The 17,196-nt window shown below is 60.7% G+C and overlaps 5 protein-coding genes across 5 annotated transcripts; all 5 read right to left on the bottom strand.

Moving 5' to 3' along the window:
• Positions 1-514: 514 nt before the first annotated feature.
• Positions 515-1,249, bottom strand: LbrM_25_2310 (hypothetical protein, conserved; the record flags this gene model as incomplete). The annotated part of the gene is made up of 1 exon (XM_001565682.1): positions 515-1,249. The coding sequence occupies one exon, from the start codon at positions 1,247-1,249 to the stop codon at positions 515-517; it is 735 nt and encodes a 244-aa protein (XP_001565732.1).
• Positions 1,250-2,653: 1,404 nt separating this feature from the next.
• LbrM_25_2300 (hypothetical protein, conserved) lies at positions 2,654-6,106 on the bottom strand (the record flags this gene model as incomplete). The annotated part of the gene is made up of 1 exon (XM_001565681.2): positions 2,654-6,106. One exon carries the CDS (start codon positions 6,104-6,106, stop codon positions 2,654-2,656), a length of 3,453 nt encoding a protein of 1,150 aa, XP_001565731.2.
• Positions 6,107-6,809: 703 nt separating this feature from the next.
• LbrM_25_2290 (hypothetical protein, conserved) lies at positions 6,810-7,202 on the bottom strand (the record flags this gene model as incomplete). The annotated part of the gene is made up of 1 exon (XM_001565680.1): positions 6,810-7,202. One exon carries the CDS (start codon positions 7,200-7,202, stop codon positions 6,810-6,812), a length of 393 nt encoding a protein of 130 aa, XP_001565730.1.
• Positions 7,203-9,000: 1,798 nt separating this feature from the next.
• On the bottom strand, positions 9,001-10,008 carry LbrM_25_2280 (pyruvate dehydrogenase E1 beta subunit, putative; the record flags this gene model as incomplete). Its single annotated transcript, XM_001565679.2, has 1 exon — positions 9,001-10,008. The coding sequence occupies one exon, from the start codon at positions 10,006-10,008 to the stop codon at positions 9,001-9,003; it is 1,008 nt and encodes a 335-aa protein (XP_001565729.1).
• A 1,047-nt stretch (positions 10,009-11,055) lies between these two features.
• Positions 11,056-15,735, bottom strand: LbrM_25_2270 (hypothetical protein, conserved; the record flags this gene model as incomplete). The annotated part of the gene is made up of 1 exon (XM_001565678.2): positions 11,056-15,735. The coding sequence occupies one exon, from the start codon at positions 15,733-15,735 to the stop codon at positions 11,056-11,058; it is 4,680 nt and encodes a 1,559-aa protein (XP_001565728.1).
• Positions 15,736-17,196: the final 1,461 nt, after the last annotated feature.

Raw genomic sequence — 17,196 nt, 5'->3', positions numbered from 1 at the left:
CGAGCTACGCTGACACTCTGCCCACCAAGTGGGCGGCACAGACGTCTTCCCTGCCGCAGGTCGCTCCAACGCAGCGCCATCCACGACCTGACCGCCGATGTGAGGGGCGATACATCGCTCTGACGCCTCCCCCACATTGTCGGCTCTTGACCCTGTCAGCACCAGAGGGTGGTTTGGCGTTGGCAGGGAAGGAGGGGGGGGTTTTGCCTGGCCTCGCCACGGAGAGCGTGTGTGTGTGTGTGGGGTGGGGGGGAGGTGCTGGGCCCTGCGATGCCACACACTGAGGTGTTCTCCCGCCGCCAGGGTGAAGCAGGGGTGCGAGGAAGAAAAGGCGGGGTTACACGGAGAGAGGCTGTGTGGGGTGGAGGTTACGACAGGGCCATCGATAAACACCAGGTAGGAGACGAGACGGGGCGATTGGGAGGGGGGCGAACGAGCAGGCGAGAGGGCGTGTTCGCGCTGCATCCTAAATGGCGCCACTACCCCTCCAGAAGTACAAGGCTGCGCCACTTGCCTACTCAAGCATACGCCCCTTCAGATTGCCCAGCGCAGTGGACACGTACGTCCACTCCTGCACGATGTGATGAAAGGCGCCCATATCGCCGTCATTCCAGCTCTTGACGGCGTCCTTGAAGTAGCCAACGGCGCGGTCTTCGAGGTCGAAGTGCAGAACAGACCACTGCCGGCGCACATCCTCGTCTGACGAGTCGCCAGCAAAGATCAACTCATTAACAGACAGCATCTCCATGAGGAAGTCGTCGCTCATGGGGGTATCGGGTCGCACCTCACGCGCCTTCATGGTGCGTCGGTCGTCCTCGACCAGCAGCTCCTCCTCCTCCGCTGCGCTGAGCGGGCCACCTTTGACTTCTTCCGCCTTCACGAGGCGAGAGAGGTAGCGGCAGCGCAAGTACGGCGTCCGCAGCGTCTCGTACGCAGCGTTGGCGTACGTGGAGATATCGACGCTGCTCTTCGCTGCGCCGGAGAGGCAAGCGAACGGCGGTGGGGATGCCGCGGTCGTGGGCGGCACATCGGCCCCCTCTGCGTGCTGTTCCCGCGCCTGCACCTGCTGCTGGTCGGGGTGCACGAGGCGCTGGATGTTATGGTACTTTTTCTGCAGCGCCGCCACGTCGAGGTTGGGGTGCTTGGGAATCTGGAAGAATTGAAAGTAGTTACCCTTTCCCGTATCAGTGCTGTGCGCAGTCGTCGCGCGGGAGGCAGAGGAGAAGCACCGGCGCTGCCGCTGCGCCATCCAGAACAAAGGGGCAGCCCGGCGCACGGCAGGTGGGTGGGGCCAAACCACGAGACCCTTGGCTACCCGTCGCTGCGCGAAGAGAGCACACTGGGCGAACATCTCTGTGAGTTTTAGCGGTGGTGATCCTCGTGTCAGCTCGGAGAGGGAGGTGAGCACACGTTCTGAGTGGCATGCAATGAAGCCACAGAGAGCGAAAGGTGAGGGAGGGCAGAGGCGGAGAGACTGTGGAGGTGCATGAAAACGAAAGAGGCCATTGCCCCAGTCCGTTGGCCCAGCCGCAGTCAGGAGGGCAGAGAGGGGTGGGGGTGGAGACACCGGAGCGGCCTTCAGCTACTCTTGTGTCAAGAGCGCATGGTGGTTAGATCCGCATGCGCATGGCGGACGCGTTGGCCCCTTGTAGCGGGTCAAGGGAACGGAGCCGGTGATTTGAGCTGGAGATCCTGAGGAGCGTACAGGAGACAGGAGGATGTTGAGAGAGATGGGGGAGGCTGCGGCGAGGTTTTCGTGTGAAATCACTGCGCACACAGACACATCCATTGTCACCCGACGAGGACAAAAATTGCCTTGAATGGTCGTGATACAAGAGGAAGCGGAGCGCAGCAAGGAGGACGCGTGATGCTGGAAAAATATGTGCGACGAGGAGAGGGAGGGAGGAAAGGGGGGAGGGGCTGAGGGATATTCGCGTAAGCGTGTCAGGCAAAGAATCAATGAGAGGAGCGGAGGAGGAGGAATGGAGGCACGTGTGATGCGTATCGGCACACATGTGCCATCATGCAGACGAGAGCTTCAATGAAAAGGAGGCGGTTTGAAAGGAAAGAAAAAAGGGCCCCACTGCATACCCCCGCCCAGTCCTCGAAGGTGAACATAAAAGCGCAATGGGCACAGACATGCGCATTACGCCACCACCGCGCCATCCCCTTTCACGTTCCACCGCCTCAACGGGAAGGGGCGGTGCCGGGACGCATCCACGACACCGAATGCTGAACGCCACGGCGAGAAGAGAAAGAAAGACAGGAAGGGAAAGGGTGCAAAGATGGTCAAGTAGGAGAGGAAAGAGTGGGTGAGGATATGTACAGGGAGAGAGCAGAGTCGTAATTCACATCGAGATAGAAACACCGCAACACTATCAGCAGCACTGATGCATCTTTGCATAAAGGACAGAGAAGCTCAACCACACCAAACAACGAAGAAACAGGACAGCTGCCGCTGTCGCCGCCACTACCGCATTTGCTTCAAAACCCTGCACACACACACATACACACACACATACACACACGCGCACGGAAGCAGAAGCAGCGAAGGTCTGCGAGGCCGCGAGCATCCCACCACTCGCACCATTCGTATCTCTGGCTACTCCTTCCTCGAGCCTCAGCTGCCACAATACGCCGCACTTGTCGCGGGCTAATGGTGGCCAGTGTAGGTGGTTAGGACCTGTGTAGGGTCAAGGAGAAGCGATGTGTCGTTCGTTCTCGAGGATGGGCCCGCCACCGCCAGTGCGGCCTCAATGCGCGCAGCATGCATCTTAACTGCCTGCACGCGGTGAAAGAGACGGGCTAGCGTTGTCGCAGCACCGTTGCCCTTCCCGGAATGGGAGGTTCTGTCAGCGAATGTGAGGCCGCTCTTCTGGTCTGCATGGTCGGCAGCAGTTATGACGCTAGTGGCCGCCGTCGCTGAGACTAAACGCGTTAGCTTTTCCTCCAGGTAGGCGACGCGGGAGCGCACAAACGCCGGGGAGAAGAGAAGTGAGGTCAGCACCGCGGTGAGGGTAAGTTGTGGAGGGACGGACTGCTGCAGGAGCACCTGCGCGGCTTTTGTGGAAGTGCGCGTTTGGGGGCCCATGACAGAGGGCACAGGCGACCGAGATGCGGAAGCCACGGCGTCGGGGAAGGAGGTCAACGCTGCACCCCTGGCTGGCCTCTTGCTCTTCACCTGAGCGCTGCCGCTATCTTCTGTCACCAGGACCAACTCCTTCTTGCTCCTGGGTCCCGCACTGACGGAGCGAGGCTGGGGCTCTGCGGTGGTGCTCCTCGAAATGGGCGCCGCCATGGCTGCCGCTACAACGACTCTCTCGTCCACGGTGTGGTGTGCCGCAAGAGCGTCGCACATCGGCTGCACGTTCTCCTCAGTCACAGGCGCCCGCAGGAGCGTCAGTAGCGGTCCCAGCACGTGCGATGCGTAAGGGCCGATTGGACGCACAAGATGTCGTACCACTTCTGGGTCCTGCAGGGAAGTCAGAGGGGCGGTTGCGGCGGTAGCACCAGAGGATGCGTTGGGTCCAACTTCTGCGTTGCTGCGGCTTGTGGCCTCCGCAGGGGACGCCGAGTTGGTGGCGCTGCCGCTGCTCTTCCCAAGGGTGACTGCGGCTCCGGGACTTTCTCCACCCGCCGTCCCTGCGACGATGTAGGGACCTGTGAGGAGCTGCCACACCTGCTGCGGGTCACTAGGCAGCGCTGCTCGCGCAGCGGCCACGGCAGCGGCTGCCGTTGGCACACCTCCGGCGACGTCGGCGTTACCACCACGTGCGGCCGCTGCACCTGCTGAGCCGGCCCCCGCACTGCCTCTGTGTACGATGCCCTTGGCCGCAGCGAAGCGTTTTCGATCATGCTGGGAGGCAGGACCGCGGCCACTGCCGCTTGCGGCGCTTCCAGGGTTGCCAGGGCGCGACAAAGATGACATGGCCTGCTTCGCCGCCACGGTGGTGCTTCTGGCTTCCCCAGTTCCGTTGTCGGCCCCGCGGACGGACCACTCGCGCAGCGGCAGCAGACGCAGTAGCTCGGCCCCACCATACTCGCCCTCCAGCGTCTGGAGCTCGTTCAGGGAGTAGACGTCGTGCAGAAGCACCAGGATCTCTGTGAGCGCTTCCTGGTGAGTTGTGGCAGCCGAGATCACACCGATGCAATGGGGGGTCGCTTTTAAGGCTCCGGTGGTACCCGGTGAAACCGCAGCGTGCTCGCTCGCGCCTTCCCACGGCGGCGGAATGACGGCATACTTGGTCTCCTGAATGGTACGCAAAGTGCTGAGCTCAACAGGAACGCTGGTCGCAATAGCGGCAGTGAGCGGTGACGACGATGGTGCCACATTACGTCGCCCTGACAACGCACGCTCCGACGAAGAGTCCATGGCTGTTGCTGCTGCTGCTGGATTCTTCAGTGTCCCCAGAGGGCTCTGCCGTGCGGCTGCGACGCGGACAATGTGAGCGGAGGCCTGCAGTGTACGTTGTAGCGTGGCGAGTCGATCAGACGACGGCCCCTCCACAGGCAGCAGCGAGCTCACTGCAGGCGGAGAGGTGCCGGCCGGCAGGAGCGGCACAGTGTCCGTGCGCGATGTCGCAGAGCCACCTCGGAGGGTGCGGAAATACGCACTATCGTATAGCGAGGGCAACAGTGGCGTAGCGGTGGCGACTAGGGAGAGGGGGCCTGATTTGGTGGATGCTGCTGCTGCTGCTGCTGCTGCCTGAGGGCTGGATGACTCGGGCGTGACAGCCGTCTCTGAAGACGAGGGGAAGAGGGGACGATCAAGCGGCACGTCGATTGTCACGCTCAGCACCACTGTGCCGCTGCCACCACTCACGCGTGTCGGCGTCGCTGCTGCCGTGGTGGTGGTCGTTACAGGGGAGACGGACGGAGCTGTGGCCTGCTTGCGGGCCGCATGCAGCGGCGATGTCACGGCTGATGCACCAGCGGAGCGGGATGCCGGCAGCCGAAGGTTCGGGGTGGAGAAGAGGGAGCTATGCGTCTCCGACCTTTCCCCATCTCCTTCAGCACTATCCGACGACGCTGCCGCTGCTATTTGTACCCGTTGCCAGCCATCAGCGGAAAGCGGCATGCCAGGCTGTGAGAGGGTCCAGACAGCGTGAAATGACTCCCACGTCTCCTCTTGCTGTCGCCAGGCATCAGAGGTTCTCTGCGCTGCCGCTTCCTGTGCTTGCCGCCGTCGGCGAAGGTGCGCCACATAGTTTCGCTCCAAGTCCCTTGTCGTGAGCGACTTGGCGAAGAGATCACCCGCCGTTTTCACCGCTTTCACGCAGCTCGGCGATGTATGTGGCCGCATCCTACTCGCTGTAGTAGCCGTACCAGCGGCGGTGCTGCACGGATGGTCCTCCTCATGTGTGCGCTGGTGCCACCGCGCCGGTGCCGCTGCCGCCTCGCGCTCTTTCGGTGTGACAGACTGGCAATCAAGCACCTCCACCTGGGGAAGTGCCACCACGCATCGCTCGCGGTATCGCGTCTCCCCCGTAACTGGGTTGCCGCGCAGGTCCAGAAAGTGAAGACGTCGCAGTCGTTTCAGTGCACGCAGCACCTTGTCGAGATCGGTCAGCTGATTGTGCGCCAGCGACAGGTGCTCGAGAAGGGAGAGGCGCGAGATGTCAGTGTCGCCCGCAATGTCGCGAATGCGATTGTACGCGACGTGGAGATGAGTCAGCCGGCGACATCCGCGGTAAAGGGGAGGCGAGGTCTGGAGAGAGGGAAGCCCAGCGGTGGCAGTCATAGCTGAGGATGCGCGGGCCGTCGACGGTGGCAGTCGTAGATGGTGGAGGGTTTCCAATGCGTTGTGCTCCAAGACGATGCAGCGCAGGTGCTCAAAGAGAAGAAAGTTGGGGTGCAGCGAGGTGAAGCCGCGGCGGTCGCAGACGTAGTTGACTACAGCCGGCACGGCTATCAAGGGAATGCCCAGTTCGGCCAGCGGGTCGCATACGTAAGAGGCACTACTCACGAAGCCAGATAATGATTCGGTATCGTGACTACTGCCGCTGTGCACAGAGACGGGCGCCGACCCACGGTGGAGTCTTCTCTTCTGAGTCTCAGCCTCACGACGTAAAATGTCGTGGTAGCGCTGCTGATTTCCCGCCCGCATACTCGACCTTCACCACTATTGTGTGTGCGCGTGTGTGTGCGTGTATCGAAGCTGGCGTCATTGAGCCGATGACCAAAGAGAGTGAGCAACGATGAGGGACCGAGAAGAAGGTGACCGTGAAGCGAAAGGATCAACAGGGAGGTAGTCAGTGCGTGCTCTGGGAGAGAGGAGAGAGCTGGACGAACCAGAGCCGCCGAGGCCCAGCCATCTTTGCTTTTCTTCTGCCCCTCTTTGCCCCTCCCCTCTCCCTCCACTCGCCAACCTGGCAGAACATACCAGCCATAGAAGCGAGCCCATTAACTTATATGCCGCGGTAGGAGAGTCGTGGGGGTGCGCGCCACTTCGCTCGTCCCCGCCGCGGGGGCATCTCACTGCAGCGTGCATCATCAGCTCCTCTCCTTCTCCTGCCACACATGCCCAAAGAAGAAGGCGAGAGTGAAGAGGCCACAGGAGTGAGGCCGCCACGTGTTCGCTTTGGGGTTGTGGGTCTGCGCTACCGTCCTTCGCGTTGTTTGCTCCGCGCATGCATGCTGATTGAATGGGGCACGTCGACGAAGACGCATTGCGCCAGACGTGAATATACACCCACACACACATACACACACACGCGAGTTCATTAAAAGGCCCATTTCTCGCAGCCACGGCGACACACACACACACACACCCGCGAAAAAAACTCCAGCGCTGTCCATTACGTGGAGAGTTATCTCTGCCTTACTGCTGCAGCAGCAGGTGGCATATCCCGTCCGCGCCAATCCTTTATATTTGTGCCAGCTTCCTCGTACACGTCGATGGCAGCGATCGTGACGACGTCGGAGCCGCGCACCATCATCACACCGAGTTGCACCTCTTCCATGGGTGGCAGTGCACCGCGTGCGGTGTTACCACTGCTGCCAGCCGTGGAGGTACCTTCATCGACTACACCGTTGTTTTCTCCGGGCACGCCATCGTTGAAGTCGTACGGCGCGCCAGTGCGCTCGACGCAGGATGTGAGTACGATGTTCAGTAGCTGATCTGCTGCGTGTAGTACGCCGACGAGATTGCGACCATCTACCGTCACCACGGAGACGCGCTTACGCAGGTATTGGGAGAGCATGTGCCGTGCGAGGCGCCACACACGCGGGCAGGCCTTCGACGAAAACAACTAAACACACAGAGACGCACCCACTGCGAGATGGTAAAGTCCCTTTCCTGTGCTGTTCTTTTCGATTTTGTACTGCGCGCGTGTGTGTGTGTCAGTTGACCCCCAAGTACCCGATCCAAGTCACACGGTAGCCGCAACAGCGCCTGCTCATTTAGGCTAAAATGATGACATGAGAGAGGGGGAGGGAGAGGGGGGAGATGCAGTAGAGTGAGACATATGCACGCGCAGAGGCGGCGGTCTGTACGTCCTGTGCTCACGCACGCACACAGCAAAAAATGACACGTACCACGTGCGCAAGAGAGAAGCATGCGGGCGTGGGGGTGGGTGGGTGGGTGGAGAAGAGGGACAGAGGAGGGGACGCTCGCGCTTGCGAAGGGGTGTCCGTAGCCCCCCAAACGAGTCATAGCATTTTTTTAGCTCACTTTGTGGTACACAGCCCAGGCTGAAGTTGGAAGAGAGAGAGAGGGGGAGAAGACAAACGCGAGAATGTTTGAAGAGCGAAGATGGAGAAAGAAAATGAAAAATGAGCTTGTGTAAGTACGACTGGTCCTTCTCAACTACTGCTCCGTGGCTGCCGCTCACTCTCGATCTCAAACCTGCATCGCTTTCGAATCACCCCAACGTCACACATACACACACGCACAGTCGAACACGCGGACCTCTATGGCCGCCATGCTCCTCTCCGCATCTCTCCCCACCTCTTCCCCTCTCTTTGCAGGATCTCTCGCTCCTCGCTGCACCACCCCAACTCCCAAACCGCCGAAATCATTGTGAGGGAGAGCACAAATTCTCGTACTGGCCCAGTATGCGGACGTCATGTGCGTCTGTATGCACAGAGAGGGACGACGAACGAACGCCGAGAAGGAGCGCGACGACAACTGTGTATCTCGCGCAAGTTGCAGCTCTTCACCATCTCGCGTTTGTGTGCGTGTGTGTACAGCGACGGTGTTGCCACTCACACAGACACACAGAGAGAGGGGGCTCCTTTTTTTCTTGGGTCAAACTAAAGGACGACAAACGAAAATTATAAGTGGCGTTTCTCAAGCTGCTGTGCCGCTCTTAGCGCCTGCGTTAGAGTGTGAGGTGGAGAGTGGACAGTGACGTGGTGGTGGTGTGGACAGAGGTCGACACTCGCGCGCTCCCCACAGCTCTTCCATTCGATGTCTTTGAAAGGAAATGCTCTCTTTGAGCAAAACACGTCTCCTTCTCTCTTTGACCTCCGTATAAGTCGATACGCGACTAGAAAAAACTTTAACAACAACGCACGCCTACAGTACACACGCATCCCCCCGCCCCCCGCCCCGCCCCACACCACACACGGTGCGCAAGGACATCGCAACCCAAACACAAAACCCCGCGAAACAACGTAAGGAGGAGAACCAGCCAGGGAATACGAGGAGCGAGGGGAGGACAGAGTCCACAGGCGCAGACCAAACAGGCAGCCCCTCTCCACCCACCCACACACACACAGAGATGTAATCGACCACCCATCTGCGAGGAGCATGCGAGGCACGCATGGTGGCCACGCTAGTGCGCGCACCGCGTCTTCTCCTCCTCCCTTTCCCCCTCCACTCTGTTGCCCCTCCCGCGCGTCCTCTCTTTACCTCCTTTGAGGGCGCCGGATCCCTCTTGCTCTGCACAGGGGTAGTGACCCCCTCCGTTTGGCGCTAGGCAGACACCAGTGAAGACTTTTAGCCGACTGGAGAAAGCCCCTCCCCCTCCCCTCCCCCTACACACATGCGCATAAGCTTTAGCTGAGAACGCGCTTGGCAGCGGCCATGACGTCGGCCACCTGCGGTTGCGAGGCCATCTCGATTTCCTTGCTGTACGGCGTCGGGCAGTCGGCACACGACACACGCTCGATCGGGGCATCGAGGTAGTCGAACGTATCGCTTTCCATGACACAGGCGCAGATCTCAGCACCAATGTTGCACACAGGGAAGGACTCATCGACCGTCACGGCGCGGTGTGTCTTCTTGATGGACTTGAAGATGGTCTCCCGGTCGAGCGGCCGCAGGGAGCGAAGGTTGATCACCTCCGCCTGCACGCCCTCTGCGGCAAGCTTCTCAGCCGTCTTCAGACACAGCTCCACACCGCGAGAGAAGCCGATGAGGGTGATGTCCTTGCCCTCCCGCTCAATCTTTGCCTTGCCGAACGGGATCACAAAGTTCTTGTCAGCTGCTACGTCCGTGACGGGGAAGGACTCGCCGTACAGAAGCTCATGCTCGAGCACCACCACAGCATTGTCGTCGCGGATGGCCGCCTTGATCATGCCGCGGGCGTCTTCGCAGTTGTACGGCGCAATTACCTTCAGGCCGGGCACGGACGCGTACCACGGACCGAAGCACTGGCTATGCTGGGCACCTACGCCAGCCGACGCACCGTTGGGGCCACGGAAGACTATGGGGCACTTCATTTGGCCGCCAGACATGTACAGGCTCTTGGCGGCCGAGTTCACAATTTGGTCGATAGCCTGCATGGCGAAGTTGAAGGTCATGAACTCGCACACCGGGCGCATACCACCGAGAGCAGCACCAACGGCCATGCCAGTGAAGCCGTGCTCCGTGATGGGCATGTCGATGATGCGGTCCTTGCCGTACTTGTCTGAGAGGCCTTTGGTTACCTTGTACGCACCCTGGTACTGGGCGACCTCCTCACCAATCACGAAGACCTTGTCGTCGCGGGCGAGCTCCTCGTCGAGGGCCGACTGAATTGCATCGCGCACCGTCATGCTTGTCGTGGCGCAGCGAGTTGCCATGGCGGCGGGCGCGGAGAAGATAGCTCGGGAGGCAAAGCGGCGCATGTTGTTCGCTTTTCGTTTTTTTTTTTTTGGTGTGTGGTTTAGGGGGAGAGAGGGGAGGGGGCGGGGGGGGGGGGGACGGGCTGTTGTGGAGGTGCTGTGACGATGACGATGATTATCGATTGGCACGCTTTGATAGAGATGGGAAGGTAAAGGGAGAGGAGGTACGTGCGTATGCTTAAGTGAGCTGTGCGTGTACGTGCTTGTGAAAGCGAGAATGATAAGAGGCGAGGGTGCAGGAAGGGGTTTGGGGGACAAGGGCACGGCGCCAGGAGGACCACCACTGGTGGATGTGCGCTGGGGGGGGGGGAACGCAGCGCGTGAGAGAAAGGGTGCATGTGCGTGCTTGAAGACGCACGTGGGGTAAAGCCAGGTAGGGGAGCAGTGCGAATAGCGAAAGGGACGCATAGGTCCAACACACCTGTCACCATCGTTCTACCACTGTTGGTTGCTGTTGTTCTTCCTGCACGTCCATGCCGCTCTCTCTCCCTCCTTCGCACTGTGCCATCCCCTGTCAGGATCTGTAGTCCTTCATTACCGCCTCCTCTCGTTCTCTTTCACTGCCCTTTTTCACCTCAGCGCTTGTTGTAGAGCTACGAGAATTCGGTTGTCCGCCCGCCTAAGAGCACGTGTGTTCCCCATGCCTTTGCTGCCCTGTTCCAGCGCATATTTGGCTCTTAACAGAGGTTGGGAGGGAAGAGGCCGCCATCCGCGACGGCGGCGGGGGAAGGGAATGAAGCGGTCAGCAGTACTGCACACCTCCGCTTCCAGCTCCCTCCCTTCTCTCTCTTTCTGCCTTTCATCTCTCTTCGCGTTCATGCGCTCACTCAAGAGTGACAACCACTACAGTCATCTTCATCGCTGTCAAAGAGGCCCCCCCCGGTGGGGCACGGCTCACAATGCACGCGGCGCTCCGCACGCTCTCCAAAGATGTCTTTCACATTGCTGCTTGCGCCTTGTCACCGCCCCTCCTAATTTAGGTCGAGGACTGTGCCGTCCCGCTGCTCAGTGCCGTGTGCGCTTGAAGTCGGTACGATGCCGTTTGCTTTCCCTATAACGAGACTTCTTCCAGGGGTGCTCGCTACTATCGCCACTACCACTATCGTCCCGATCCCTCTTGCGGTCCTTCTCGCTGCGCCGCTCTTTCTCTCGACGGTCGCCGTGCCTTCTCTGGCCGCTGCCACTACGCTCCGCAGGCATGGCGGCGGCGGATGAGGAGGTCGTGAGGGCTTCTGCTGCTCTCACCGCAGCCTTTGCACTAGCCGCCGCAGGCAAAGAGAAAGGTGGTGACGGTGGATGAAGAGTGAAGAGACAGTGAACGTCATCAGCGACACCGCAGCCGGTGCGCGCCGCGCTCTTCTTCACGATTGCGAGCTGCTGCGCGATGACATCCATGATGACACCTCTGCGCCGGGCCGTGAGCTTCTCTACTGTGCTGCGCAGCTTCTCGACTGTGCTGCGCACGAGCGACAGTGGATCGCCGAGGTGCTGCAACACCAGCACGATCTTCCACTCGTCAAGAATACCGCTCCGCAGCGCAATCCTCTGCACGGCCATGATGACGTCGTCGCACATGTGTTGCACCATGCGAAACGCGTCTGCCTCCGTGTCGGAGAGGCACCGGTGATACACGCGCGCTGCGCTGGCCTCAGTCAGGAAGCTCTTTTTATACGGGAGCACGATGTCTTGCAGGACACACCGCATACAGCACACGCAGGACAGTGCTTCGGTGCGGGTGCACTCCGCCAGCGAGTTTGCGAGCGTAAAGAAGAGGCGCTGACACATGCGCTGCCGCTCTTGAGCGCTCATTGTGATGGGCAGGTGCGGGTCGCTGAGGGCGTGCAGGAGATGGCCGAGCGTGGCGGCGCTGATGGCGCCGTCGACTGGTGAGACGCGTGCACGCTGAGCGAGGGCCTCGTGTATCTGATCAAGGTAGCCACGCAGTGTGACCGGCTTAAGAACGGCTCCTGCAGCGGCGGCGGCGAAGCTGGTGGTCGTGGCCGCGGCCTCCGTGTCCTCGGTGGATGCGACGGTCGTGGCCTTCTCGTTTTCAGCTTGTTCTTGTTGCTGTTGCAGCAACAGCAACGCGCGTAGGTCGCCGCGGAGGGCTTCTTGTAGTTCGCCCGCCACCACGGCTGCGTCGGATGTCTCCTTTTTCATCTGCTCCACCATCGCGCGGATTCCAAGGAGCGTCTTCGTCGGCGCGTGTGACCCGCACTCCGCAGAGAACTCCCGCAGGAGTCTTTTCGCGGCCGCCTGCACGCGTGCGGTGGAGTCCACCTCCTCGTAGGTGCAGGCCCAGAACCAGGAGATCCAGCAGTGCTGGCTGCGCAACAGCTGCTGTGACGGGGACGGAGACGCAACGCTGGGCACGTCGACATCTTCGGCGTTCTCTTTGCTGACGACGGCGCCCTCTACTTCAGTAGCGTCCACCAGATTGTTGCCCACCTGCGCCTTGACATGATTTCGCAGAGAGAGAAGAAAGGGATGCGCTACAGCGTGGGGCGACGACAACTCCACCGACGGCGTTCGCGGACAACACAGCTGTTGAATCACCGTCGCCGCCGCTTCCGCAGAGAGCGATGATGACGACGCGCTCAGCTGCAGCGCGCACCAGCGGCACATACCGAAGAAGACAGAGCCCATCACATCAATCGCCAGGCTTCGCGTCCAGAACAGCCCCGACGCCGTCTTGGCGCTTTCGTGCGGCGCCGCAGACCGCTCACTCACCACTACTGCTGCCCCCTGCAGGATGGCGAGGAATGGGGGGGTGGACGTGGTGGAAATGGCAGAGTCTGCCGTGACAAGCTCGCACAGGTACCGCTGCGCAGCCGAGTGAGCGTGCCATGCCGCCGCCACCACTGGCGTGTCTTCGACTCGCCAGAAGTACAGCCGGGGCAATTCCCACGCATACGCCATTGCACAGCCAGAGGGGTACTTGGCTGCCAGCGCAAGGCTCACGTCTGCGTCTTCTGCGGTGGCGTAGTCGAGCGCCATGGCGCGCAGCGGCGGCAAAAAGAAGGCGGCGAGGCCGTGGCGGCGCTGATCAATAATGTGATGCCGCAGATACTCCATCGTCTTACACCCACCCTCGCCGAGGAAGGTCTCCAGTGCCGCTCGCACGCGAGGCAGCACCGTGGGTGGCAGCGTGCGGAAGACGGCCGCAAAGAACATGAGGAGTTCGCTTGTGGCCACCTCGTCACCTGTGTTGCGCATTCGTGAGACGCAGGCTTCATCCATCGTTGCGCCGAAAAACCTCGTGAGCGTTGCGGGGAGGGAGCAAGGCGACGCCCACGCCATCGCGACATCACTGTCAACCGTCTCTTCTAGAGCTGTGTTGTTACTGGCGAGCGCCTGAAAGCGATCCAGCACGTACTGCATGGCCTGATCCAGGGCTGACATGACTCGGTAGTGGCGAGGAAAGTACAGTTCCACAAGCTGCACAGCAGACAGCGGGTTCTCCGTCAGGGCTTCGACACGCGTGGCACTGGACGCGTCTGGTGTGGCGCCATGCTGCCCTGCGCCGCCCTTTTCACGCACCACCGCATCGGCACGGACGCTCAGCGTCACACTGCTTACTCTGAGAAGCGGGTGGAACACGTGCTCCTGCATTACCGACAGCGGCTGCTGAAGTGCGGCAAAGGCAAGTGGTAGAAGGCTGTGTGGCCCGCTACTGTGGACTTGGCGATCCGTTCCAACTTCTGTGGCACACCCAGACACATGCGCACCTGTCGAGGGGTCGCTGAGGCAAACCATCGCACGAGAGAAACACGCCGCGGCAAATGTGCAGTCCCGCACATGGCAGTGGTGCATGCGCAACTGCCGATGTGCCCCGCAGGCAGTGTGCGTGAAGAGAGCATAGCTGCCGTCCTGACTGGCATGCGTGACGCGGTGCAACTCACGGATACAGCTCTTCCACGTCTCCAACGAAAGCGGCGCCTGCTGCGCACCGGACGGCGCAGACCTATCCGGCGCAGGCGTGAAAAAGAGGTCTGTGAGGAGAGCTGTGTACGGGACTATCAGGAGCGTCGTTTCACTGTAGGTGCTGAGGACGAGTGTGAAGCTCATGGCCTGCTTGCGCAGCCCCAGCCACACGTCCTCGAGTTCTGCGAGGTGGCTCGTGTCATTGCCACTGGTGGGGCCATCGGCACCCTGCTGCTGCTGCTCCTGCTTTTCCCCCTCGACATTGTCTTCATCCATACGCCGTGCCGCGGCAGCCACACACGTGCGTGCGTGCCGCGCCATGCGCTCGCACGTGACCCACCAGCGACTCATCAGCCCAAGAAGCCGCTCACATACCTTGTAGGAGGTAAGGGCGAGAAGAGGGGCCACACTGTAATCCACCTCAGTTCGTTTCTCTGATTGTTGCGTCTGTGCACGCAGCGCCAGCGGGCACGGCAGGGCAGCATAGACCATCGTACAGTCATCCTCTCCTACTTCCGTGGCGTTGTCCTCGCTGTAGAGCTGCATGTCGATGATGGCCTTCAACACGTCGCCGGCATAGCGGATGTGCGCCGCCGCCACCGCCACTGCATCCGTGCTGGTCATACCAGCGGCCACATACTCAGACTGCTCGACGGCGGCTTGCACAAAGCCTTCAATCTGATCACTGAACAGCGAGAGTACCTTGCGGTTGAAACAGGGCAGGTATGCCTCCTGCTCCGATGGGAAAAGCTGCAGGCCTGCTCCTTGCACGAAGACACCAATGTAGCTCACAAGACAGAGAGCAGGTGAGGGAATCAACGCAGCGGATCTGGACGCCGATGCAGCCCCTTTTTGCTCGGCGACACCATCATGAGCACGTTGTTGTTGTTGTTGTTGGTAAGCAGCGCGCAGGTACAGCGGCAACATACCAGTGAACCAGTCACCGGTGTGAGTGCACGTAAGAGCTAAGGTGCGGCGATGCTGTCCGCGGCGGGGCTTTGTAGTGTCCTCCGTCTCCGTCTGTGGCGATGTCACCACCGTCCCCGAGGTCGCAAAACTGAGAACATGGGTGAGAAGACTGTCCATCAGCAGTGACAGAGCTCGTGCTGCTGGCGCTGCATCTGCCGTCTCGGAGCTCGAACCCGGTTGTGCGTCCGCACTGCCTCCTTCCTCACATGCTGCGGAGTTACTCGTATCTACCCCCGTTACTACGGCGGCGCGCGCGCCGTCTGTGAGTCCTTGCAGGACCGCGTTGAGGAAAGCGAGGTAGATCTGCTGCTGCACGGCACGCAGGCGGCGGGCCTGAACAGCGTCGATGTGGGCAGTTGGCGTGACCTTGAAACTGCCTCTTCCCATCCCCGACGCGGACATCGGCGTCATGCCATCAGCAGCCTGCTCTGCCTGCTCGGCGGCGCGCTCTTCCCAGGCACGGGCCATGCACTTCCGGAGTTGCGTGAGAAGGGGCAGGAGGACGCCATCCCACTTCATGTGTTGGTAGAGGCTGATGTGGCTAGCGTCACTGCTGTGTTGGGACCCACTGGTGGCACTGCCCTCTTGTGCATCCTGTACAACACTGACCGTGTCCAGAAGGACATTCCGGTAAGCGAGAACATGATTCGCTGTCTGCTTGACGATGGCGGAGAGGCAGCTTGCGGCAGCGTCGTCGGCCGTGGCGTCGAGAGGCTCTGCCTCTTCGACAATGCTGCGGTGTGACCACCACCATGGCGCCACGTCGCTCGAGGACGCTTGCCCCGCTTCCATGCTATTATGACTCTCTCAGTGTTTGGGATATGCGCGCGTGTATGTGTGTGTTGCAGTTCCTTGTGACTTGCTGTGTGCTCCTCGTCGTGCTTGCTGGCCCCATATGCGGTTGATTGTGAGTGCGTACACGTGTGCTCGTGTGCGGGTAAGCGTGTGACGAGAGAGAGAGAGGTGCAGGTATACAATGATGATGGGGCGGTAGTCGTGAGGAAGTCGGAGAGATCAGGCAACACCATCGCTGTCCACACACACACACACACACACGCACACAGTCGCGTGCATGTACAGGCGGTCAAAAGGCCTACGCGTTGCCGCAGCGCACTGCCAGTGCTGCTATAGGCCACTCCCCCTTTGCGAAAGGAGAGACAACGGTGGTGGCAAACAAAAAAGCGCGTATTCCTCTGGAGGTCTCCGCGAGACGTCACAAGTGTGTGCCGTGAAGTAGATGCAATCAGAGGCGCACTCATGCAGGTGGGAGAAAGGGGGGGGCCATAACGAGGGAGAGGCTGAGAGCTAGAGCTCCCTCTCAAGCCTTCTCCAAAGTAGAACCCAGCCCACCCCTCGTGCTCCTTCTGACCCCTGCTTCACCCTGGCGGCGGGAGAACACCTCAGTGTGTGGCATCGCAGGGCCCAGCACCTCCCCCCCACCCCACACACACACACACGCTCTCCGTGGCGAGGCCAGGCAAAACCCCCCCCTCCTTCCCTGCCAACGCCAAACCACCCTCTGGTGCTGACAGGGTCAAGAGCCGACAATGTGGGGGAGGCGTCAGAGCGATGTATCGCCCCTCACATCGGCGGTCAGGTCGTGGATGGCGCTGCGTTGGAGCGACCTGCGGCAGGGAAGACGTCTGTGCCGCCCACTTGGTGGGCAGAGTGTCAGCGTAGCTCGAACGCATCTCCTTTGGCCCTCACTGCCTACTGCTGGGGGTGCCCGAGCCATCCCGTGGGGTGCACGAGGTGGCGGCTGGCAGAATGGTGTACCGGCTGTGACACAACCTGCAAGACGGGGGTGGGTGGGCAGAGTTGGGGACCGGGGCCATGCTCGGGTGACTGGGTCGGCGCACTGCTGTCACGCGTGTCTCTAGCGCTGCTTCGCCGGACGGGATGGGCCAGTTTGGCAGGCCTGGGTGGGGCGGAGTGGCGTTGAGCCTATGGTGTGGCAGAGAGGACACACGCTGAGAAACTAAAAGGCCCACCCCTCCTTCATCGGTGACCCTGTTCGAACGGTTCATACCGCACATACCTGCCCATCAAATGCTGCCGCCGCCTGAATGATGTGGAGGATAAGAGAGGGTGGTGGTGAGATGGTGTGCATGTGCCGTTGCTAAGTATGACATGCGGTATGCTGAGAGGGCACGTGTGAAGGCGTTGTGAGTACCGACACCCACACACATGAAAGGAGGTACCCAGCACACACAGTCAAGTACGCTTAGCTACGCAACCTCATTGATATACACT

The sequence above is a fragment of the Leishmania braziliensis genome, contig 37 (genome assembly GCF_000002845.2).
Source record: "Leishmania braziliensis MHOM/BR/75/M2904 WGS CADA00000000 data, contig 37, whole genome shotgun sequence".
In the NCBI taxonomy this organism is placed as follows: domain Eukaryota; phylum Euglenozoa; class Kinetoplastea; order Trypanosomatida; family Trypanosomatidae; genus Leishmania; species Leishmania braziliensis.
This window is presented reverse-complemented; position numbering and strand designations above follow the sequence as displayed.